At 44.7% G+C, this 26,265-nt stretch overlaps 1 protein-coding gene across 4 annotated transcripts in view; it reads left to right on the forward strand.

The window, feature by feature from the left end:
• CFAP97D2 (CFAP97 domain containing 2) overlaps nt 1–21,618 on the forward strand; it is a 42,344-nt gene extending 20,726 nt beyond the window's left edge. The window contains exons 4-5 of one of the 4 annotated variants that reach the window (XM_030812538.1): nt 10,773–10,962; nt 21,187–21,618. In XM_030812538.1, the coding sequence (XP_030668398.1) occupies nt 10,773–10,962; nt 21,187–21,237 (241 nt within the window). In that variant the 3' untranslated portion in view covers nt 21,238–21,618. Of the gene's footprint in view, nt 1–10,772; nt 10,963–12,773; nt 12,815–21,186 lie in introns of those variants that run through there. The other 3 variants (XM_030812539.1, XM_030812540.1, XM_030812541.1) reach the window with 3 other exon arrangements.
• The last annotated feature ends 4,647 nt before the right edge of the window (nt 21,619–26,265 follow it).

Consider the following 26,265-nt stretch of genomic DNA (forward strand, 5'->3'; position numbering starts at 1 on the left):
GGGATAGTAGGAAACGGAGGCACTGGGAGGTGGCAGAACTTGGCCAAGGTTGCAGTTCGGCGGCGGAGGAACACAGGCTGTACCCCAGCTCTGCTCATGCAGTTCTCAAAGGTGTCAGTTTCCAAAAGCAGCAAAAGGTTTTGTTTTTCTGTCAGCAGACCACTAGGTCCGGCATCTTTCTGGAAAAAACATCGAAAATCATGTACCCCTGCATCCTGTGTGGGTCCCAGCCCGGAATGCTGGTGCCGCTCTTTCATAACCTCACTTTTCACCCAGAAGTGGAGCTCTGCCCTCTGTGAAAATGAACATCAGCAGGCTTTCATACTCCTTAAAACCACCTTATAAATGCTTGACTGTGAATCCTAAAAGCCTCTCTTGTCTAAGGTCAATAACCTCTGTCCCCCTGCATCCTACACATCCTAGAATAACCTCACAGTTACACCATGGCCCTTTCCCTGTAAGTGCAAGATTTTGATGGTGATTGTGATAGTTAATTCTAATGAAGGAGTTTTTGTTCCAGAAGTGCTTGAACCTTAGACTTTTGGCCTCTACCTATCCCCAAGAAGCTCATAGTAGTTTCAGATTTCATAATAAATTAAAATATAATTGATCCTCAGGTACCTCGAGGTGTGTGATACAGGAAGATTGCAGGCCCAACAGGGTGCACCACTGGGAAGGTGCTGCTCCAAGCTCAGGCAGGCCCTGCATGGTCCTGTGTGCTGGGTTTGTTCAAAGGCCCAACCAGAGCAAACCTGCCTCAGAGATGATTTACTGTGGGCTTCCAGGGCTTCAATGGAAGCCATGGGAAAGTTAACCATTTTTCTCAAGAATGCATCAGTTTGGGGCTTGATAACTGGCTGTTTCATGTCTCAGTTGACTCCATTCTTTAACAAAGGACACTTGCCAAGTTAATGCACAATGCTGGAGAGAAACAGTTCGTTTTCAGGAGAGTCTCAGCTGCTTCTGGAGCACTGCAGACTAGTTGGTTGATGGAATAAACATATCTAGCTAGCCGGTCAGCTAGTAGCACAAATCAACATGAGAGAAACTATAGAGCCAGCAATTGGACTTTCACTCCTAATTTCATTTTTCATGTCTTTATTGAGATGTGATTGGCATACAGTAAACACATATTCAAAGTGTATGTGATAGGTTTGTCATATGATACACCCATGACACCGGCACCCCAGTCAAGACAGTAAGCACATTCATCACTCCCCAGGTTTCCCTGAGCCTGTCGGTCCCCCTACCCACCACCCTCTGCCCATCAAAGGTTCCCTATGGGTGCCTTTGCACTTTCTGGATTTTATGTGTATGGGTTCATCAAGTATCTGCATTTTGTCTGCCTTTCACTTAGCATAATGTTGAGTAGTGCTCCATCGTATGGATCTGTCACAGTGTGTTTATCCATTCACCTGTTGATGAGCATTTGGGTGGTTTCCAATTTTGGGCTATTACAAATAAGGCTGCAATCACAGTTTACGTAAAAAGAAAATCAGAGATGAATACCTCTGCCCAAGACTGAAAACTCCATGATAAATGGATTTCAAGTGGGATCCACATGAGAGACCCCCAGAATGACCACATGAGGAGCTCCCTCAACCCACTCCCCAGCAAAACTTTTGAAAATGGTTAAAACACAGTCATTTAGAGTCTCTGCTGTATTGTCCTAAGAAGAAACATTTATTCAAGAAAAGCTACTGTAATTTGACAAGAACAGCAAATGTCCCTAGTATTTGAGCTAAAACCTGCTCTCTCCCCACTGCTTCCAGCTCAGCAATGCAGATGCACACCAGAAGCTGCAGCTAAGCGCATGGGCTCTGCTCCCCACAGCTCCTAGTTGAAGGGCCTTCTTCCTGGAAGGGGCAGTGCCTTACTTTTCTCATCTTGTCTGCAGTTGCCTGTTGCTGAGACTAAATCCCAGGGGAGTGTGGTCCCGCGCTGGAGAGGCTCTTGTTCTGGCCAGCTCCTGTTTGTGGAATGGATGCTCAGCCTGCAGCCTTGGGAATGGTGCTCCTAAGACTACAGGAGCCTAGGTCTCCTTGGTCTGGTTCATAGGCATTGGTTCCATGCTGGGAGAGTCAAGCCGAGAAGACCTGTGTGTCCCTCCAACACACACACACAGTGGAGCACAGAGCCTGAGGTGTCACTCAGAGAGAAGATTGCTATTGTCCCCACTCCAAGCTCCAGGGCTCTGAGATTTTGCCCAGAGGAAGAAGCAGACCCTCGTAACAGCTCCCATTCTCTTCCCAAAGGGATGGTTTCATTTGCAACAGAATTTAGAAAAATGCAAGCCTCACTGGACATGAAAATAAAAGACATCCAAATTGGGAAGGAAGAAGCAAACTATTTCTATTCACAGATGATATGATCTTGCATATAGAAAATCTTAAGGAATGCACTAAAAAGCTGTAGAACTAACCCACAAGTTCAACAAGGTTGCAGAATACAAGATCAATACACAAAAATCAATTGTGTTTTTATATACTTGCAATGAGCAATCTGAAGAGAAAACTAAGAAAACAATTCCATACTCAAAAGTACCAAAAAAATAGGTACTTAGCAATAAACAAAGGAAGGACAAAATTTATACTCCAAACACTACAAACTGTCATCCACAAAAATTGAAGATCTAAATAAATGGAAAAATATCCCATGTTTATGGATTCAGAAGTCTTGCTATATTAAGATGGCAATATACAAACTATTGCAGAATTTTGCTCCTTAGTTCAGCTGAAACTGGGTTCTTGACACACGACCAGGAAAATCTAGGCATACGAACACATTGAAGGGTGAGTAGAGCCGGATTTTCTTGGGCAACAAGGGAAAAAAAGAAAAGAAAAAAAAAAAACTCAGCAAAGTGAGATGGAGTCCTGCTAACAGGCTCCCACCTCACAAATGGAATCCCAGGCCACCACACATGAACTGAAGAGGCCAGGCTCCTCCCCTGCCCGTGGCTTCACCCATTTCCCCAGTGCACATGTGGGCATGTGCAGACAAGGCCCTGGGCAGTTTCCCTCATCTGCACAAAAGCATCTGGTGTAAACACTTGTCAGATGGGGCAGAGATTCTGGGTATTTGGCTGTCTCAAACCCAATCTACAAATTCAATACGATCCCAGTTAGAACTCCAGCCAACTTCTCTGTAGAAATTGACACACTGGTTCTAAAATTTGATGGATTGTTTTAGTCAAAACAATCCTGAAAAAGAAGATCAAAGTAGTAGGACTCACGTGTCCTTATTGTCGCTGGGGAGCAATGGCTATCTCAGCCAGTGGCATGGGGGTAATGAATTTACCAAGACAGTTGTAGGTAAAGAAAGGCAGATTTATGAGAGAAAGTAGGAAAATATGTTTCGAGGAGGCAGCGGGCAGCCCACAGGAGAGAGGCTGACTATGAGGAGACCAAGGCTTGCTGGGGATTTTATAGGGTGGCATTTATGCTGAAGAGGGCTTTGTGCAGTACCAATAATGCCAAAGCTATAGTGAGCTAACTTGCAGGTGTCTGGTAATAGCTCGGCACAGGAAAATTGTGAGCTGTTTGCGCGGGAGGGCTGCGTGTTCTGGACCATGAAGAAAGGCAGACTTGTCGCTTACCTGCTTTACCTCTTTGCTTTACCCTGGTCTGGTCCCACCAGCCTGACTCCTCTTTCCTAATTAGGACTCCACAACTATTTCAAACTTCTAAGAAAGCTATAGTAATCAAGATAGTATTACACTGGCATAAAGATAGACATATAAATCAATGGGAGTCCAGAAATAAGTCCATGTGTCTATAATCAATTTATTTTCAACAAAGGGGCCAAGACCATTCAGTGAGGAAAGAATAGTCTTTCCACAAATGCTGAGACAACTCTATCGCCACATGCAAAAGAATGAAGTTGGACTCTCACCTCACACCATATACAAGAATTAATCAAAAATGGATCAAAGGCCTAGATGTAAGAACTAAAACCATAAAACTCTTAGAAGAAAACAGTGGGAAATCATCGTGACTTCAGATTTGGCAATGGAGTCTTAGATATGGCACCAAAAGCAGGAATGACAAACAAGAAGATACATAAACTGGACTTAATGAAAATTAACAACTTTTGTGCATCAAAGGACACTGTTAAGAAAGTAAAAAAAAAAACCCACAGAATGGGAGAAAATATTTGCAAATCAGATACGATTAGGGACTTGCATCTAGAGTACATGAAGAGCTCTCACAGCTCAATGATAAAGACAATGACCCCGTTAAAAGATGGGCAAAAGATCTGAATAGACATTTCTCCAAGGAAGACACACAGATGATTAATAAGCACATGAAAAGATACTAAGCATCATTAATCATCAAGGAAATGCAAATCAAAACCACAACGTGATAGCACTTCACGCCTACCAGATTGACTGGAATCAAAATGACAGATAATAAGGAGTGTTGGCGACAATGTGGGGAAATTGGAGCCCTCCAGGGCTGGGAGGAATGGTGCAGCCACTTGGGAAAACAGTCCAGCAGTTTCTCAAGTGATTAAACATATTTTAATAAATATATGGGGATTAAATATATTTACCATATAACCAATTTCACTCCCAAGTATATAACCAAGAGAAATGAAAACATGTCTACACGAAAACATATACAATTGATTTTTGTGTATTGATCTTGTATTCTGCAACCTTGCTGAACTTGTGGATTAGTTCTACAGCTTTTTAGTGCATTCCTTAAGATTTTCTATATGCAAGATCATATCATCTGTGAATAGAAATAGTTTGCTTCTTCTTTCCCAGTTTGGATGTCTTTCATTTTCATGTTCAGTGAGGGTTGAACTTCTCTAAATTCTGTTGCAAGTGAAACAGTCCCTTTGGGAAGAGCTGGGAGTAGGGACAATGGCAATCTTCTCTCTGAGTGACACCCCAGGCTCTTTGCTTCATTGTGTGTATGTTGTGGGGACACACAGGTCTTCTCAGCTTGCCTCTCCCATCATGGAACCAATGCCTGTGAACCAGACCAAGGGGATCTGGGCTCCTGTATTCTTAGGAGCACAATTCCCAAGGCTCTAGGCTGATCCTCCATTCCATAAACAGAGTCTGGGCAGAACAAGGGCACCTCCAGCTTAGGGCCACACTCACCTGGGACTTAGTCTCAGCAACAGGCAGCTGAGGACAAGATGAGAAAAGCTGAGGCCCTGCCTCTTCCAGGAAGAAGGCCCTTCGACTAGAAGCTATGGGGAGTAGAGCCTGTGTGCTTGGCTGCAGCCTCTGGAGTGCAGTCTGCATTGCCGAGCTGGGAACAGCAGGGAAAGAGCAGGTTTCAGCTCAAATGCCAGAGACATTTGCCAAATTACAGTAGCTTTTTTTTCTTTTCCTTTTTTTTTTTTTGAGACAAAATCTCACTTTGTTGCCCAGGCTGGAGTGCAGTGGCACAATCTCGGCTCACTACAACCTCCGCCTCCCAGTTCAAGTGATTCTCCTGCCTCAGCCTCCCGAGTAGCTGGGATTATAGGCGCATGCCACTATGCCTGGCTAATTTTTGTATTTTTAGTAGAGACAGGGTTTCGCCATGTTGGCCAGGCTGGTCTTGAACTCCTGACCTCAGATGATCTGCCCACCTCGGCCTCCCAAAGTGCTGGGATTACAGGCGTGAGCCACCACTCCTGGCCAGTAGCTTTTTTTGAATAAATGTTTCTTCTTAGGACCATACAGCAGAGACTTTGAACCCTAACACTAACCATATAATGGAATATTGCCCAGCTATGAAATGGAATAAAGTATTGACATGGGTTACAACATGGATGAACTTTGAAAACATGCTAAGTGAAAGAAGGCAGTCACAAAAGACCACATATTAGACGATTCCACGTATATGAAACAAATCTATAGAAACAGAAAGTAGATCAGTGGTTGCTTAAGGCAAGGGCATGGAGGGGTAGCAAGATGATAAAGGGTCCAGGGCTCCCTAAAGAACTGATGAAAATCTTCTCAACTGACTGTTGATGACTGTGGGTGTCTCCCCATTGAACTGCACACAATAAATGAGTGACTTGTATGGTATGTGAACTGTATCTCAAGGAAGAATCTCACTGGTTTTGGGGGCTTCTAAGACCCACAGCCCATTCACCAAACCTACTGCAAATGGCAAGGGACCAGGGTCACTGGATTCTGGCCTTCTCTGGTCAGCTGGATGTGTATGGATGCTTCTGTAGTGCCCCAGGTCCACCTGGTGTGGGCAAGGTACAAGCTCGGCCTGAGCCTCATCTGTTCCCCTGCTGCTGCAAGGGCAGCACTGTGCAGGGCACACAGAAAGTCCTCGGGGCTCGCAAACCAGAAAGTATCCAGACAGGTCTCAAACAATCTAGGGGTTTATTTGCCACCATTGAGGATGCTACTGGGATATGGCATGGACAGCGAGGGGAGTGGTCCCATTCTTGTGAGGCTTGATATTACATTGTAATATAGAATGAAGTAATTATACAACTCAACATCATGTAGAATCAGTGGGAGCCCTGAGTTTGTTTTCTGGCGACTAGATGGTCCCATCTAGGGATGATGTGGACAGTGACAGATCATCAGGCATTAGATTTTCATAAGGAACACGCAGCCTAGATCTCTTGAATGTGCAGTTCACAATAGGGTTCACACTCCTATGACAATCTAATGGTGCTGCTGATCTGACAGGAGGTGGAGCTCAGGCAGTAATGCTGGCAATGGGGAGTGGCTGTAAACACAGATGAAGCTTCGCTCCCTCGCCTGCTGCTCGCCTCCTGCTGTTTGGCCTGGTTCCTAACAGGCCACAGACTGGTATGGGTCCATTGCCCGGGGGTTGGGGACCTCTGCCTTGTAGGGAAAACTGATTAGATCATTGTTCTTTGCTTGTAAATGTTCTCATGTAGCCAACTAGACTTTGTCACCACCACCATTTTTTTCCCTAGAGAGGCTATGTGGTGGCTTTTAATCCCATTTTGGCTCTACAACTCAGGTCCAAAATATGTCCCATACTCTTCCTCTAAGAGAAGACATTGGCCAGAAAGCAAGGAGAAGCTGTATCCAGAAAATTAAAAATCTGTAATCAGTGCATCTCCTTGGGTCACTGGACAGTTTCAACATTCCATGGAGCTGGTAAGATCTGTGAGCCAGGCTCTTGGTGGGACCTCAGCTCACACTGCTGTCTCTCCCAGCTTTAGACCTGGGCTTCACGACTTCTAGCTGTGTGACCTTGGACAAATTGTCAGGTTCTCTGCTCCTTGGTTTCCCCATGTATAAAATAGGAACTCCTGTGCCTTTCTTGTAGGCTTGTCATGAGAATGAAATGAGTTAATACATGCAAATGCTTAGTGCTCAGCACTCAATAAAAGTCAGCCAATATTGTTGTTGCTATTAGCTTCTTCATATTTCAAATACGGATGTTTTCTATCAAGGGTTCTTTAACTTTTTCATGCCATGACCTGCTTTGGAAGAATAGTTAAGTCATAGACTCCTGAAAGCAGTGTGCTTAAATGAGTAGAATAAAATCCACACAATTTGACAGGAAGCCAATTATATTGAAGCACATTATCAAAATAATTTTTTAACCATGACAAAATAATTCATGTGCTTATTTATTACCATATTAAATAACAGGACCCTGCAGCAGGCCCTATAGCCACCAAAATTCACCTAAGTGATACGTATGAATAATGTTCCAAAAAATAAGCACCAACTGTAATATCTAAAGTTTCTCTTGGTGATAAAGTCATAGGTTACAGTGTTTGTTGCCTCCAATTATAATGGAAGAAAATGCTGAATTACAGCTAAAAACTGGTGAAAATATGACACAATTACTTTCCTATCCAGATTCATGGATACCTGAATTCTATCCATGGTTTTCTGGACTATGTGCCGAATCTCCCAGCCCATGTCTCTAGGATTTGGCTCTGGCTGGGATGACTTTGGCAGCCTTGCTATGTGTCCAGTTTTCTATACAGAAGCCTGAACAAGAACCCCTTCCTTTGGGCTGCCAGAAACCACAAGATGCGAGTTCTCCCTGCCGCCTCCAATATGAATAAGCAGGTCCACAACCAAAGACAGCCTCATCCCTCAGGGAATTAAATAGGACCCCTTTGGTTTTTGGATATAGAAGGTGATTTTTAAAGCCTGGAGGAGAATTTGGCTAAATGAAAATTTAGGGAGGAAGGAAGACAAATGAAGCCAGCTACCAATTACTCACGAAAACAAAAGAGAAGAAAGCAGGGAAGGATAATCCACAAATAATGGATAATAGAGAAACATCCACTTTCTCCTGCCGTGAGGACCGCAGTGAAACAGGAGCTCACTTGCCAGTGCCATCTGGGCACCATCCCTCTGTCCGCATCCGACACATGCTAATTTGCTCCAGTGAAACTTCAAGTAGCCAAAGTCATCATTTAAGCGCAGTAAAAGAAAGAGAAGACTTAATTGGATGACATCAATTTGCACAATAATCCGAGTAGGTGGTCTCATAGAAGACCAGATAATAAAGTGAACAGGTCTTCCTGGAATAATAGCAAAGGTGTCAGTTAAAACGATGTCTCAGGTACAACACCTTTCTCCCCAGTGTCTCAGGGGCCCTTCCTGGTATGTGAAAAGAAATCTAGAATATTCCTGTAGGCCTAGCTCTTATTCAGCTTTCAGCCTTCACCTAAATATCACATCTAGAGGAAGCTCCTGATGCCCACCAGTGTGGCGCTCATTCTGTGCTCATTCTGGCTCCACCATTGTCTTCCTTTACCACGGGCACCACAGTTGTCATTCAAGTAGCCAAAGTCGTCATTTAAGCACAGTAAAAGAAAGCACAGTCACTTACTTGTGTGTTGACCTGTTTACTGTCTGTCTTCCCACTGAATCTCAAGCCTTATGACTCCAGGGACTTTGTCTCTTTTGTTTATCATTACTCAGTCCATGTTTGTTGAATGACTGAACAATCAAACGAGGTCACCAGTGACTTCCCAGTTGCTCAATTTATTGAATTGTTTCCTTTTAAAGTTTAAAACATAATGTTTTTATTGTTCCTGATTATAACATAATACATATTTACGGATACCAAGAAGAAATTTAACTATCATTTCATCACCCAGAGAGAATACTTTTTGTATATTTTCTGCATTTCCTTAGAGTTATATTTTTGTGCACATATATGTATTAAGTATAATTAAAATTGTACCTTATATGTAATCTTATATCCTGGCTTAAGACTTTTTACATCTTATTGAAACTTTCGAACATCACTTCAATGGGTTCATCACTTTCTTAATCAGTTCCATATTATTAAAAATTAATTCAGGATTTTCACTATTATCAGTGATGCTGAAAGGAACACTTTTATGCATTAATTTCATGTGGACTCTTCCGTCCTACTCTTTTTATGTTGAGTGACTTTGCTGATTTTGACCCACTGTATTTGACCCTCATAAAATGTCAGTTTAGTTTGACCCAATCTAACCCTTGACCTTTCTGCAGCTTTTAACATAAGCATCCGCGCCCCTCCTTGTTGTAATTCACTCCTGACTTTCTGCACTTCCTATCTCCCTCAACTGTTTTCTTCTGCCCTATTTTCTTCTGCTCCCATGGCTCAGCCTTTGGCTGCCTCCCTGCCTGTCTGTCCCTGGGCAATGTTGCCCAGCACCACTTTGATGCTGCAGATTTGATTGCAGATCCAGGTCTTCAGCCCTGTTGTCACTCCTGAGCACCAGCCTGCCAGATGGTTCCACCCAAATGTTCCACCCCAGCCCAAGCCCGGCTCCAGCCCCACCTTGGACGGCTTCAGCCTCCACCAGGCTGCCAACAGTGCCTCCCTCTCGGGTCACTCCCAGGATTAAATGAGAGAAGCACATTTCATTGATACACACACACACACACACACACACACTCTTTAATGGCTCTGAGATGGAGATGCATCTTGCAGCACATGGTGTGCTATGGTTTTCCAAAACAATAGATGCAATCTGTCACCAATGAAACGAAATATGCACAGGACAGTGCCTGGCATAGAGGAAGCGCCCAACAAGTCTCCAGAGGGTGATGGTGACCTTCCAGGAGGAGGCCACCAACCATCCACCATTATTCCCTGCTTCCACAAATCTCCATAGTTCACCAAACTCTCAGCCCTAACCCTGGTGGGTTCTTCCACAGCCCCCCATGGCTCTCTCTCCATCCAATGCAGCCTCCTGAACAGGTCTTCACCGCTCCCATCTCACCACTGCAGTGGGCTGGCATCGATGCCCCTCCCTCCCACTTCATGCTCCCCAGTCCAGCCCCAGCCTGTCCACAGGGGTCTTTCTCAAGTGCCTGTGGAGCCTGGTTTGAAGCCATTCAGTGGCTCCACACTGTCTTCCACAGACTCTGTGCACTGCTAGACCCTCCAAAATCCAACCTCTGCCAACCTCCCTCACCTCTCTCCCATGGGTGCCCAGGTGCTCGCCCTCCCTGCCTGGGGACCCCACTCTCTCCCACTCATCTCCTCCAGCATCTGCTCTGCTGACCACGCTCAGGAAGCACAGGAAGACTTCCCCACTGTGCCCCGTTGTGCTCACCCTGAAAACGCCCCTCCCGCAGTGCAAAGCGAGCGCACAGGGGCTGAGTGTGCCGTTCGCTCCTCTCTGAGCCAGCAGCTCCCACTCCAGCACCTGGAGAACCGGTTTCTTAAATGTTGGTTCAGTGGGAAGCAGAAGCAACCCTCCACCCCGGGACCCCTTCCTGCTCTGGAGCCTGTTGGCCCTGTCGAGGGAATGGCGGCCTTAATAAAATCCAAATTTCAAAACGTGTGTGCTCTTTCCTGGAGTCTGCACAGGGGGAAGAGAGAACAGGAACTTCGCAGAGTGCGGAAGAAAACACGGCCATTCTGGAAGGAATCACACACTCAGAATCATGGTATGGAGCTCAAAGGTGGTGTGAAGACTGGGGCAGGGCTGAGAAGTCCCAGGTGCTGGTGCGGAGTCTCCCTGGAGACAGCAGATACGCCAAGCAAAAAGGTACCCGCACGTTCTTTTTCATCTAAAATCCATAGCTATTTGAAATTTCCCATTTTACTTCATCAGATTCATCAGAATTATGTATTCACTGATTCTTTCCGTATTAGAGCATTTTGTTCAATTGTCAGCAAGGATATGTCAAATGGTCACATCCTAGTAACAGGAGATGCAGAACGGTCACACAGCTGATGACCTCACCCACCACGCATTTGTTCACAAAGTTGAGGAAATTAAAATAAGCTCAGCTGATTGATTGTAGATTGTGAGAGAAAGATTTGGTGAAAATAACTTAGCCAGATGGTGTGCATAAAACATCACTAACATCAGGTTGGCCAGGCACAGTGGCTCACGTCTATAACCCCCAGCACTTTGGGAGGCCGAGGTAGGAGAATCGCTTGAGCTGAGGAGCTAGAGACCGGCCTGGGAGACATAGTGAGCCACTGTCTCTATTAAAAAAGAAAAAGAGGCAGGGCATGGTGGCTCACGCCTATAATTCCAGCACTTTGGGAGGCCAAGGCGGGTGGATAACGAGGTCAGGAGATGGAAACCATCCTGGCTAACACAGTGAAACCCCGTCTCACTAAAAAATACAAAAAATTAGCCAAGTGTGGTGGCACAAAACTGTAATCCCAGCTACTCGGGAGGCTGAGGCAGGAGAATCACTTGAACCCGGGAGACGGAGGTTGCAGTGAGCCGAGATCTTGCCACTGCACTCCAGCCTGGGCAACAGATCGAGACTCCGTCTCAAAATAAATAAATAAAATAAAAATTAAAAAGAAAAAGAAAAAAGAAAAAAAGAAATCATGTGATGATCCTGAATTAGCTGTCCCACAGAATCCAGAATGGAAAGAATTAAAAATCTGAGTTTGTCCCACAATTTAAACTCTAAACTCTCTTCATTTTATTCAAATTGACAAAATTGTAATTGTAAAGGAAGAACCATGAGATTTAAATTTTGTCATTAATTATACTGCTTATAAATACCCCCAATAAATCAAATTAATTAAAGAGTTTTAAAGATCTCCCATCACTCGCTTTACCTGTATATATAGCCAATATATTGTGGACCATTATAATGTGGAAGATTGCTTTCCTTAAAATCCAGCCCATCATAAGGAAAAATATGTAGACACTAAAGATTAAATAAATGCTCCATGACCACAGACTCCACCCCTGTGAAGCCCAGACCACAGACCTCCCAAACCCACCACAGACTCCACCCTGGAAGCTCCAGACCACAGACCCACCCTGTGGAAGCTCCAGGACCACAGACCCCCCCTGTGGAAGCTCCAGGACCACCCCCCTCACACCCGACCACAGACTCCACCCCTGGAAGCTCCAGGACCACAGCCCATCCCCCACCCACCCAGACTCCACCCCTGTGGAAGCTCCAGGACCACAGACCCCGCCCCTGTGCAAGCTCCTAACCCTAACCCTGAACAAGCTTCAGAACCACAGACCCCACCCCCTGGACAAGTTCTAGGACCACAGGCTCTACCCCTGCACACCTACTTGAAGTAGCACTTCATTGCCTTGGCCCCTGCAGTTTCCACAGGTATTTGTGCTGATGTCAGCTTTGCAGTGCTTCCTTCCATGCTTGGTAGAACATTGTAAGCCCAGCTCTGCTGCTTGCTGTACATCTCTTATAGAATCCCGAAGAGTGAAGAGAACAAGTACCTGTGCAAAGACACGTGACCGTTAAGCAGCTATTAACTCTGAAGGCATTCAGAAAATCTAGTTTGCTTTGCAATTTACATTGAAAATTTAAACATTTCAAGTCCAATCAATGTTCTCAAATCTTTTAACTACAGGCCGGGCGCGGTGGCTCACGCTTGTAATCCCAGCACTTTGGGAGGCCGAGGCGGGCGGATCATGAGGTCAGGAGATCGAGACCACAGTGAAACCCCGTCTCTACTAAAAATATATAAAAAAATTAGCCGGGCGTGGTGGCGGGCGCCTATAGTCCCAGCTACTCGGAGAGGCTGAGGCAGGAGAATGGCGTGAATCCGGGAGGTGGAGCTTGCAGTGAGCCGAGATTGCACCACTGCATTCCATCCTGGGCGACAGAGCGAGACTCCATCTCAAAAAAAAAAAAAATCTTTTAACTACAAAGCTGATATTTGCTTTTTGTAAACCATAAAATGTCAAACAGTATAGAGGGTGTAAGGAACATGGGAGTCTTCTCTTGGATGGCAGCCCCCGGAAGTAATCACTGTTAGTAACGTGCATGTGAACTTTGATTTTTATTTGTCAAGTACATATATTTGAGGTTTCGTTTGTTTGTTTGTTTGTTGAGATGGAGTCTCGCTCTGTCACCCAGGCTGGAGTGCAGTGGCGCGATCTCGGCTCACTGCAACTTCTGCCATCCGAGTTCAAGTGATTCTCCTGCCTCAGCCTCCTCAGTAGCTGGGGTTATAGGCGTGAGCCACTGCGCCTGGCCATATTTGTTTGTTTAAACAAAAATGGAGTCCTACTCTATGTAGTTTTCTGTAAATTGCTCATTTCACTCAATAACGTATCATACAAATAGTTTCATTCCATACATGAAAGGCTTCTTCATTCCTTTTTTAGTAATTACAAAATATTTTGTACAGATGTGCCTTAATTTATCGCTTCTCGGCCTTTTGGCTAACATCAAGTGCAGATTTGCCTTAATTATTTAATCAGTCCCCTAATTATTGAAATTTAGGTTGTTTTCAGTTTTTGAATATTCCAAGTGAAACTATGATGATCATCTTAACCCATATGTATCTTTACACAAAATTATGCTGTAACTTATATTCCTAGAAGTAAAATTGTTAAATCAAAGGTAAGCACATTTAGATTTTCAATGGATACCAACTAATTGCCCCCCACAAACAGTCTAGCAATTTTCACCTCTGCTTAAAGTGGTCCCAAAGTGTCTGTCTCCTCATAATTTTGCCAACCCTGGATAGTAAATATATTTTTAAGTTTTGGACCATCTGATTTCTTCTTGTATGAATTGTCTGTTCATAGCCTTTGACCAAATTCTTATCGTATGTTCCTTTTAGTTATTAATCTATAGTAAGTATATGTTATCAATATTTACCTTTTTTCATTATCAATGTCATAAGTATCTCTTCCACATTATTACTTACCAATTCACCTAAGTTTATTTTAAGGTGGTCAAATCCGTCAATAATTTCCCTTATGGCATCTGGTCTGTGTGCCATACACAGAAAGGGTTCTCTCAAGCTAAGATTATGCAAGTATTCTCCTGTATTCTCTTATAATACTATAAGTTTTCTTGATTACCTTTCAGTTTTTAGTAAATATGGAACTTAATAACTATGGAATTTTTGTGTATTGTGCAGGTTAGAGACCAATGTTTATTTTTCCAGTTTATTACAAGTTATTAAAAATCAGTTTACAATGTCAAAAACTCTGTTCTTCACACTTCATGGAAATTGTTCTCCAGAGGTTTGTAGCGGTGCTTTCCCACGTCCTCACCAACATGAAGGGTTACCCGTGGGGGCACTCTTTGCTCATTTCACTGCCAAAAGCAGTGTCTGGTTTGATGCTGCCCGTTTGATTACAGGTGAGACGCTTTCTCCTTACCGTTCTCTCTCACAATGACAGATCATTGTGGTGATATGTCACAATTCCATCTGTGGGCTGGGCTCAGGCAGGAGAGTCAAATTGCTCAGGTGCTTGGCAGAGGCTTATGTCAAAGTCAAACCTGCAGGAAGTTTTGGGGGTGAGATTTAACAATCTCGCACATGTCTTGTTTCTAGGTATGAGAGTCAGCACCTCCTCTATGTTGGGTCTAAGTACACAAGCCAAAATCTCACTAGTGGACTGAATTCGTGCACGAGAGCCTCCCAGAGCCTCCCACCCCTTCTGCTGGCTTTGCCCTTGTGAAATCACGGCCCCACAGATATGCTTCTCCCAGCCTGTCTGTGTCTGCGACACTCCTTCTCCAGGGATCTCAGTGTTTTTATCCACACTGTCACCTGCACTGCCCTCCTCCCAGCTTGTTTTCAGACATCAATTTATTTTTTATTTATTTATTTTCTATTATACTTTAAATTCTAGGGTACCTGTGCACAACGTGCAGGTTTGTTACATATGTATACATGTGCCATGTTGGTTTGCTGCACCCATTAACTTGTCATTTACGTTAGGTATATCTCCTAATGCTATCCCTCCCCACTCCCCCCACCCCACAACAGGCCCCCGTGTGTGACGCTCACCTTCCTGTGTCCAAGTGTTCTCATTGTTCAATTCCCACCTATGAGTGAGAACATGCAGTGTTTGGTTTTCTGACCTTGTGATAGTTTGCTGAGAATGATGATTTCCAGCTTCATCCATGTCCCTACAAAGGACATGAACTCATCCTTTTTTATGGCTGCATAGTATTCCAGGTGTATATGTGCCACATTTTCTTAATCCAGTCTATCATTGATGGACATTTGGGTTGGTTCCAAGCCTTTGCTATTGGGAATAGTGCCGCAATAAACATACGTGTGCATGTGTCTTTATAGCAATATGATTTATAATCCTTCGGGTATATACCCAGTAATGCGATGGCTGGGTCAAATGGTATTTCTAGTTCTAGATCCTTGAGGAATCACCACACTGTCTTCCACAATGATTGAACTAATTTACAGTCCCAGCAACAGTATGAAAGTGTTCCTATTTCTCCACATCCTCTCCAGCACCTGTTGTTTCCCGACTTTTTAATGATCGCCATTCTAACTGGTGTGAGATGGTATCTCATTGTGGTTTTGATTTGCATTTCTCTGATGGCCAGTGATGAGCATTTTTTCATGTTTGTTGGCTGCATAAATGTATTCTTTTGAGAAGTGTCTGTTCATATCCTTTGCCCACTTTTCGATGGGGTTGAATAAAGAATAAAAGAGAGAAGAATCAAATAGATGCAATAAAAAATGATAAAGGGGATATCACCCCCAATCCCACAGAAATACAAACTATCATCAGAGAATACTATAAACACCTCTACGCAAATAAACTAGAAAATCTAGAAGAAACGGATAAATTCCTGGACACATACACCCTCCCAAGACTAAACCAGGAAGAAGTCGAATCCCTGAATACACCAATAACAGGCTCTGAAATTGAGGCAGTAATAGCCTACCAACCAAAAAGAGTCCAGGACCAGATGGATTCACAGCCGAATTCTACCAGAGGTACAAGGATACCATTCCTTCTGAACCTATTCCAATCAATAGAAAAAGAGGGAATCCTCTCTAACTCATTTTATGAGGCCAGCAACATCCTGATACCAAAGCCTGGCAGAGACACAACAAAGAAAGAGAATTTTAGACCAATATCCCTGATGAACATCAATGCAAAAATCTTCAATAAAATACTGGCAAACCGAATCCAGCAGCACATCGAAAAGCTTATCCACCATGATCAAGTGGGCTTCATCCCTGGGATGCAAGGCTGGTTCAACATATGCAAATCAATAAACGTAATACAGCATATAAACAGAACCAACGACAAAAACCACATTATTATCTCAATAGATGCAGAAAAGGCCTTTGACAAAATTCAACAGCCCTTCATGCTAAAAACTCTCAATAAATTCGGTATTGATGGGACATATCTCAAAATAATAAGAGCTATTTATGGCAAACTCACAGCCAATATCATACTGAATGGGCAAAAACTGGAAGTATTCCCTTTGAAAACTGGCACAAGACAGGGATGCCCTCTCTCACCACTCCTATTCAACACAGTGTTGGAAGTTCTGGCCAGGGCAATCAGGCAGGAGAAAGAAATAAAGGGTATTCAATTAGGAAAAGAGGAAGTCAAATTGTCCCTGTTTGCAGATGACATGATTGTATATTTAGAAAACCCCATCGTCTCAGCCCAAAATCTCCTTAAGCTGATAAGCAACTTCAGCAAAGTCTCAGGATACAAAATCAATGTGCAAAAATCACAAGCATTGTTATACACCAATAACAGACAAACAGAGAGCCAAATCATGAGTGAACTCCCATTCACAATTGCTTCAAAGAGAAAAAAATACTTAGGAATTCAACTTACAAAGGATGTGAAGGACCTCTTCAAAGAGAACTATAAACCACTGCTCAACGAAATAAAAGAGGACACAAACAAATGGAAGAACATTTCATGCTCATGAATAGGAAGAATCAATATTGTGAAAATGGCCATACTGCTCAAGGTGATTTATAGATTCAATGCCATCCCCATCAAGCTACCAATGACTTTCTTCATAGAATTGGAAAAAACTACTTTAAAGAGCCCACATTGCCAAGACAGTCCTAAGCCAAAAGAACAAAGCTGGAGGCATCACGCTACCTGACTTCAAACTATACTACAAGGCTACAGTAACCAAAACAGCATGGTACTGGTACCAAAACAGAGATATAGACCAATGGAACAGAACAGAGCCCTCAGAAACAATAATACACATCTACAACCATTTGATCTTTGACAAACCTGACAAAAACAAGAAATGGGGACAGGATTCCCTATTTAATAAGTGGTGCTGGGAAAACTGGCTAGCCACATGTGGAAAGCTGAAACTGGATCCCTTCCTTACACCTTATACAAAAATTAATTCAAGATGGATTAAAGACTTAATGTTAGACCTAAAACCATAGAAACCCTAGAAGAAAACCTAGGCAATACCATTCAGGACATAGGCATGGGCAAGGACTTCATGTCTAAAACACCAAAAGCAATGGCAACAAAAGCCAAAATTGACAAATGGCATCTAATTAAACTAAAGAACTTCTGCACAGCAAAAGAAACTACCATTAGAGTGAACAGGCAACCTACAGAATGGGAGAAAATTTTTGCAATCTACTCATCTGACAAAGGGCTAATATCCAGAATCTACAAAGAACTCAAACAAATTTACACCATTTTATTTTTAATATCTTTGGGTCATTTTATTTTATATTGTCTCATAAACAGAATAGCATAATTTTGCATTTTAACCTAGTCCCAGAGGCTTTCCCTGCTCAGTTTTATCCATTTATATGTATTGACATAAGTATATTGTATTTGTTCTCATTTCTGGCTCTTTTGTTTTCATTTCTTTACTTTTCCTCCTCTTATATTAATACTATTGAGTTTTTCCTCAGCAAATGTCAAGACAGTGCTTGCAACCAATGTTCCAAATTTATACTTCATTTACTTTCTTTGGCTCTCTTACTCTTCCTGCTTTATGTAACAGGAAACAGATAAAGCCCACCACAAAAGCAATGTTAAGATAAAGTCAAACAAAAAAAGGGAAAACAGAAGCACTAGAAAGAGTTTCCTGCAGCCACAGACCAGTCACTGCACTTTATTTGAAGTCCCCAGGTTTGGCAACATGGTTCAAGTGTAGGCTCCAAGACAGAGCTGGGGAGGGGCGGGCTCTTGCAGGACACTGGCTCCAAGGCGTACCTCCCCCACTGCCCCGTACCTGGACAAAAACGGGAAACGTGGGAAACAACTCATTGTCCCTGAACCTCAAGCTGGAATTACGGTCTGTGTGTCCCAAGAAGATGGCTTTCTCAGCAGCATCTTTAAGCTCCTAGGGCCTTTGGCTCCTGTGTGTGAGGGAGGAAGGAGGCGATGGGCCCAGGGCCATAGGGTACCTCAGTTTTCAGTCCCCTTCCCTGCCATGGGGTCTGCAGTTTTGAACTACTGGAATGTGAATGTGTCTCTCGGTGGTGCTTCCCCACCTTGGAAACAGACCAGCCATGTACCAAGCTAGAGAGGAGGCAGCACAGCACACAGGTCTTCTCGTTTTAGAAAGAAAAACAAAGTTAATTTATTTGAAAACTGTAGGTTTAGGAAAGAAAAATGCTAAGATTTATAAGACCAGAAACCTGAAACACAGCCTTCAGAAGACCCTCCTGGGCCCAGTGGCCACCCTGACCTGCTGTTGGACCACCTCCCTGTGGTCCGGCCAGCTGCCAGACCTTTGGGGTCCGGGATCTTTGCTGGCCTCGCATGGATGGGACACACCACTTTACCTATATAGTCCTAGAAATTCATGACACTGGCAGAGAAGCCCTTCCCTGCTCTCCAGAGCCCGGGCCCCTCTCCTCCGCCCCAAAGCCTCGCCTGACGGAGGCCCCTCTCCCCTGCCCCAAAGCTTCGCCTGACGGAGGCTGCCCTGCCAGTCTCCTGGATATCTCAGTCTGGTTTAAATATTAACTTGCAAAATTTCTCAAACATTTTAAAGGAAGGATTTCAATTGTCCATCCTCCTTACCCCTTCAAGTCATCCCTCATTTATCCCTAACTCCAAAATGAGAAGATACTAATTTTGTACCTGTTTCTACTGAAGGATTTCTGTAAGATTATCCAACAAAACCCACTGGCCATCCTGGCACTTCCTGGAGCCCCCAGTTAACTGGAAGTATGCATTGCTCTAATTTAGTGCCCCAACCCCAATAACTCCTGCACATGAGAAAGAAGCAAAAATTAAACAAACACAACTGACCTCAAGGAGCCAAACCAGCTGTTTAAATAATTGGCTGACTCAGTGCAGGTGGGCACAGGATACACAGTGCATGTGAGTTGGCTTTGAGCTCCTTGGCCTCCAACCATCATCTTGGACAAAGGCTCAGCCTCCGGCAGCCCCATTCTCGCTTGTAAAGATGGGACAGGAACCACCTCCTGGACCTCACACCAGGGTTAAGTGAATAACATTTGCAAAAATGACTGTGAAAGTGACTCACACTTGGCCGGGCACGGTAGCTCATGCCTGTAATCCCAGCACTTTGGGAGGCCAAGGCAGGTGGATCACGATTTCAAGAGATTGAGACCATCCTGGCCAACATGGTGAAACCCTGTCTCTACTAAAAATACAAAAATTAGCTGGGTGTAGTGGCGTGCGCCTGTAGTCCCAGCTACTCAGGAGGCTGAGGCAGGAGGATCGCTTGAACCAGGGAGGCGGAGATTGCAGTGAGCCGAGATCGCGCCACTGCACTCCAGCTTAGGCGACAGAGCGAGACTACGTCTCAAAAAAACAAAAAACAAAAAAAGTGACTCACATTTACCTGGCAAAAGATAAACTTGAGTTTCATTCCTTTTTCCTCCTGAAGGCCCTTTACTATCCAGCAACAAGCCAACATGGCTCGGTTTACTGACTCCGGGAAAAGTACTTTGCTGCATTTCAGAAAGACGTTTAACAACAAAATTGACAAAAGGTTATCTGATTATTTGAAGAGAGATTTCTCCGAACAGGATACACGAATGAGCAATAAGCACATGAGAAGATGGTCAATGTTACTAGTAAATGCAAATGAAGACCACAGTGAGACGTCACTTCACAGCCACTAACTTGTCTTCAGTCAAAAGGCAGATTATAATAAGGATGTGTTGAAACTGGAAACCTCATAGGCCGCTGGTAGGGGTAAAGAGTGGTATGTATACATATGTAACAAACCTGCACATTGTGCACATGTACCCTAGAACTTAAAGTATAATAATTTAAAAAAAGGAAATGAAATAAAAGGTATACAACCTTACAATAAAAAAAAAAGAGTGGTGCAGCCACTTTGGAAAACAGTTTGGTAGTCCATCAAAAAGTTAAACAGTTACCAAATCACCCAGCAACTCCACTCCTAGGTCTATATTCGAGAGACTTGAAAACATACATTCGTGCAAAAACCCATACACTGATGTTCATAGCAGCAAAATTCACAATGGCCAAGAGGTGTAAATAACCCAAATGTCTATAAACTGATGAACAGATAAAACGTGGTATAGCCTACAATGGAATATTATTCTACCATAAAAAGGAATGAGACTAGTTACAGAACGGGTAAACCTTAAAGACATTATTCTGTTCCGTGAAAAAGCTGGATACTAAATGCCGCATGTTGTCTGATCCCTTTTATATGAAACGTCCAGAATAGGCACATTCAAAGAGACAAAAAGTAATCAGTGGTTGCCAGGGGCTGGGGGAAGGGAAATTGGGGAGTGATCACAAGGGAGTTTGATTTTTGGAGGGGGAGGTGATGAAGATGTTCGGAAGTTATATTGTGACAATAGTTGCACAACTGTGAATATACCAAAACACACTAAAATATACACTATAAAGGGGTATAGAATTGTACCTAAATAAAGCTGTTATTTTAAAAATTGTATGTTTAATTCTAAGTAAAGACTTGTCAATGAGTTGAAATACTCCATTTCCCAAGTAAGTTGATAGTTTCTTGTTCTTGCTTAAGAAAGTGTTAGTTTCAAATATGTATTTTTGATCCAGCAGGAACTGAAACTGGAATTTAGCAACCGCACAGCCAAGCCTGGACCCTAGAAGAGAAGTGAGGAAGGGTGAGGATTCAGAACACAAATCCAGAAAGAAGACAAGCGTGATGAGGGGGGGTGACAAGGAAGACCCACTAGGCCACCCGTGAGCTACCCCAGGCTAACACAGCCACCGGTCTCAGGGCAGTGTGGGCTATCAGCCTTGCCCAAGGCCGGGGCCAGGGCAGCCCCGCTGTCTTCCTCTCTTCACTGTTATCACAGCCAGAGCAGCTGTGAAGTGCCCGTGAGGCAGCTCCTAAAACGGTGTTTCAACAATGTGCCTCAGCAGATGATGCAGCAAAACTATTTTCTGTGCTTCTTGGACTGATAACTGAAAACAAATTATGCAGAGTAATATTAGGAGCTAAAGGTTTTGTATTAGATTTTTTTCTCTAGCTATGAAGACCTATTCTGTTACCATATTTTGAGCTGTGGTGGATTTGTCTATAATTCCTAGGTGGATTTGTGTACTTACCTTAAAAGCTCTGTGATTGTTCCTTTAACAAATATCTAAATAAATCAGATTAAAACTTTTCAACATGATGAAACTACAGCTTGACTCCAGAATACATAACCTAAGATATAAAAAAGACCCAGAGGGCCAGGCACGATGGCTCACGCCTATAATCCCAGTACTTTGAGAGGCCGAGGTGGGCAGATCACAAGGTCAGGAGTTCGAGACCAGCCTGACCAACATGGTGAAACCCCATCTCTACTAAAAATACAAAAAAGTTAGCCGGGTGTGGTGGCAGGCACCTGTCATCCCAGCTACTCAGGAGGCTGAGGCAGGAGAATCGCTTGAACCCGGGAGATGGAGGTTGCAGTGAGGCGAGAACACACCACTGCACTCCAACCGGGGTGACAGAGCAAGACTCCATCTCAAAAAAAAAAAAAAAAAAAAAAGGAAAGAAAAGAAAAGAAAAAAGGACCCAGAGAGTCTCGATTGGAGACATTAAGGGTACGTCTGAGAGCTCTTGGGATCTGCTTAGTTCTCTATCAGCCCCAGGTAAGATCCAAACTGTACATCAGCCCATGGGCAATGCCTTTTAAACATGAGCTAAAAGACTCCCACACACCTTCATTCATTCAACAAAGCTCTGCATATGGAGTCTCGGCCTCATGGAGCTGATAGCTGACCCCTCAGAAATGTCACGGTCCCTAACTACTCTTTGCTATTTATTTATTTATTATTTGTATTTTATTTAGTTTTTTTTAGATGGATGGGATTACAGGCACATGCACCACCACTCCCAGCTAATTTTTGTATTTTTAGTAGAGACGGGGTTTCACCATGTTGACCAGGCTGGTCTTGAATGCCTGACCTCAGGTGATCTGCCTGCCTCGGCCTCCCCAAGTACCCTTTGCTATTTTTAACCCATATTATAGATTTATATTTTTGGTTTGTTTTGTTTGAATGAGAATAAGAAGATAATTTCAGGCTGGGCATGGTATCGCACACCTACATTCCCAGCAGTTTGGGAGGCCAAGGTGGGAGGGTCGCATGAGCCCAGGAATTCAAGACCAGCCTGGGCCACATGATGAGACCCCATCTCTAACAACAACAACAAAAAAAGCAGCAGCAGCCAATTTCATTCCTTTATGCACAAGCCCCTTTAAAATACACTTGACATGAATAGCAGACCTTGTGTCCGGCTCCTCCACACGGAATTTGGCAATCCCAGATTCCTCACCGCTCCTCAGGGTGGACCTTCCGTGGACAGTGTTTAAAATCACAGACCGTGGGGTCAGACAGGCCTGGATGTGGATTCTGGGTCTCCTGCTAATCCCCCGAGTGGACCTCCTGAAGCCGCTCCTGTGCAGCAGGTGGTTCTGGAGCCTGAGATGCCTGCATCGGGCCAGGAGGGGCTCGGCCTCTGCCCACTGCAGCCATGACCTCTTCAGGCAGCCCCGCCCCTCTCTGTCGTGAAGCCCAACTGGGTAGAGGGCCTCCGTTAACCGTCCACGTCTGTGCTAAACTTGATGGAAAAAAATGGCCTCTCCATAGCGATCGTGTCCTTGGTTTGCAGGCCTCGAATTTGCACCTCCTTTTCGAGGTGGCAGTTTAGGGTTGACTCTGGCAGCGTTTTCTGAATGTGCCTGCCTGTGTGTCCCCACCTTGTTCCACCCCACAAGGGTTGTGCTGTAGGAGTCCTGGCCTCTGCCAGCCCTCCCTGATAGGCCCTAATGCAATGAACTTTAAAGGATCTATCACGAAACTAGAAAGGCTGCTGTTCGGTCCTGAGAGCATTGTTCTCTTTTCAATCTGTCTCTTTCCAGAGAGCAAACAGTTTATAAAGACTGACAAATTGCTACACATAGTCAAGAAGTAGACAAAATCTTCCCACTACACAGAAGAGCCATAATGTCAGCTCTTTTCCCTTCCGGACTTTGCTCAGTTAGTGGACAAATGAGCATCCTGCCAGCAGCCTTAGTGTAAAAACCAGCCACCCACAAGCTCTGATGACCTGAAAAGTCAAGTACCACCTGCATTTTCAGATCCAGAGATGTGTCTGTCCCATGTTATGCTGGGTATCAAATTAATTGAAACCTATAGAACTTTGAAATGCTTTAAAACCATCACAAATATAATGGATGGAGCAGTGAGGACAGAAGCCTGTCTATCCTGTGTGAGGTGGGCACAAAGGAAATATGTGTTAAATATAGAAAGGAAGAAAATAAAGGAGGGAGAGAAGAAGGGAGAAGGGGAAAGAAGGAAGAAAAGTAGTCCCATAGTGGAAGAGGAGAAGAGGCAGGAGGAGGAGGAGGACAGAGGAGGGAGGGGGAGGGGGAGGGGAAGGGGAGGGAGGGGAGGAGAAGTGAGGGGGAGGGGGAAGGGGTGGGGGGGGACAAGTGAGGGGGAGGGGGAAGGGGAGGGGAGGAAGGGGAGGGGAGGGAGGGGGAGGGAAGGAGAAGCGAAGCCAGGGGGAGTGGAAGGGGAGGGGAGGGAGAAGAGAAGGAGGGAGGAAAAAAGGGGAGTGGGAGGGGACGGGGGAGGATGGACAAGGAGAAGGAGGAGGAGGAAGAAGAATTGCAGGCGTGGCCCAGGCTGGTAGTGGGGTGGGGGAAGGCAGTGCCCCTTGCAGAACAGGAGGCTGTTGCCCTAGGGTGTGCAGGGCTCACCTGAGGAGCCTCCTTCATTCCGAGCCCTGAGTGCCTCCTCTGCCTCATTCCCATCCCCACCCTGCAATGGTGAAGCCAAAGTCGGTAAAGCAGTGGCTGCTGTGTGTTTTCTCCAGGTCAGTGGGACATGGGCATGCTGGACATCTCAGCCCTTTGGCCGTGGCTCTGCCGGGTTTGATTGCCACACTCTTCCCTGCTGCCACCAGAAGGGTCACACAAGGCCACTCTCAGGACTCCCAGACCTCATCTGTCTCAGAGAAGAACGAGGCCACTATAAAAGGGCGATGTCTTTGGCCTTAGGGTGCATGTAGGCCCCTCTGGTTGCTATGTGGATAGAGTTCTAGATGTGAGGGAATGTTCTGGAAATGCGACCTGGGCAGCTGATGGAGTCCAGGCCCTTCGGGTGCTAACGCTGTGAAACGTCTCTGTTCCAGAAATGGTTGCCAAGCCTGCAGGTCAGACTTGCTTAGCAGAGAAGGCAAACTCCGGTGAGCTACAGCTGGGTCCAGCACATGGGTCTGGTAGGGAAACACACATTACAACGTTATTAAAACCAGCAAGACTGACACAGGCGGCGGACTGTGACGTCTGTCCCATGTTTCACTGAGCTTGTTTTCAGCTCCGGAGATGTGCCAGAGCCGTGCCACATTGGGCTGGAGCCACTCGTGAAATGTGGTTCTACTCATGCAGCTGCAAAGCTCTCAGTATTTACCAACTAGGACTTTTCTTGTATGGGTATTTGTTTGTCTTCTCAACAGTAACTATAATGTCCTAAAACTCCGTAGACAATAAATAGTTCTTTAAAGACCAGATTTAGTTTTCATGTAACCCATAGGTTGGGGAAGGGGAACCACAAATTGTACTGACCCTCAGAACAGTGGCTGAAATGGAAAGAACTCCTTAAACGGAACCCTTAGGGAATCCATCTGTAAAGCCCCATTACCTCTCGGATTCTGTGATCTGGGCCTCGAGACAACCTTCAGAGTGCCTCGCTGCATAAGTGCATGTCTGGTCAGAGACTTTCAAAAAATGAAATGCCCCAGGCCAGCAGCCATCCGCTAACAAGGACCTTGTAGAAAAGCCCGTGGATGCATGGAAAAATGGTGCCCACTAGTGGCGATCTCCAGAATGGACGTCCTGTGAAGTAGATGCCGCTGGCCGGCAGTGGCTCACACCTGCCAGCACCTCAGGAGGCTGATACAGCGGCGGGGGGCGGGGGCGGATTGCTTGAGTCTGGAAATTCAAGACCAGCCTGAGCAACACAGAGAGACCCTATCTCTACAAAACATACAAAAACTAGCCGGGTGTGGTGGTGCCTATGGTCCCAGCTACTCAGGAGGCTGAGGTGGGAGGATTGCTTGAGCCTGGGAGGTTTAGGCTGCAGTGAGCAGAGATCACACCAACGCACTCCAGCCTGGGTGACTGAGGGAGATCTTGTCTCAAAAACAAACAAAAAAGATGCCGCTGACCGAAGTACCCGGGCAAATTAACCAGACACTTGGAGATTTTCTCATTTCCTACAAGGCTGAGGGGAAATTTTAAGGAGCCCACAATTCCAACACCCCATCACTCCTTCTCATGTTTTTCCCAATATTTTCATCCAATCATAAATTGTGGCAAAATAATGTATAATTCTCAATACATACAAAGTAACTCAGAATAAGGAGGACTGATCAAGAAGAATGCAGCCAATCACCAAGTGCCACATTCGCTGAAATCAGCAATTCATAAGCATAGTTACATGTGTGTGGTGTTGGGCAGGGGGGCTGTAGTGTGTGTGTGCGGTCTGTGCTGTGTGCACCAGTGTGTCGTGTGTGGGGTCTGTGGGGTATGTGTGTGGAGTAGGTCTGTTGGGTTTGCACTAGTATGTTGTGTGTGGTGTGTGTGGACTAGTGTGTGGTTTGTAGTGTGTCTGTGG

This window comes from Nomascus leucogenys, chromosome 5 (genome assembly GCF_006542625.1).
Source record: "Nomascus leucogenys isolate Asia chromosome 5, Asia_NLE_v1, whole genome shotgun sequence".
Classification (NCBI taxonomy): Eukaryota; Metazoa; Chordata; class Mammalia; order Primates; family Hylobatidae; genus Nomascus; species Nomascus leucogenys.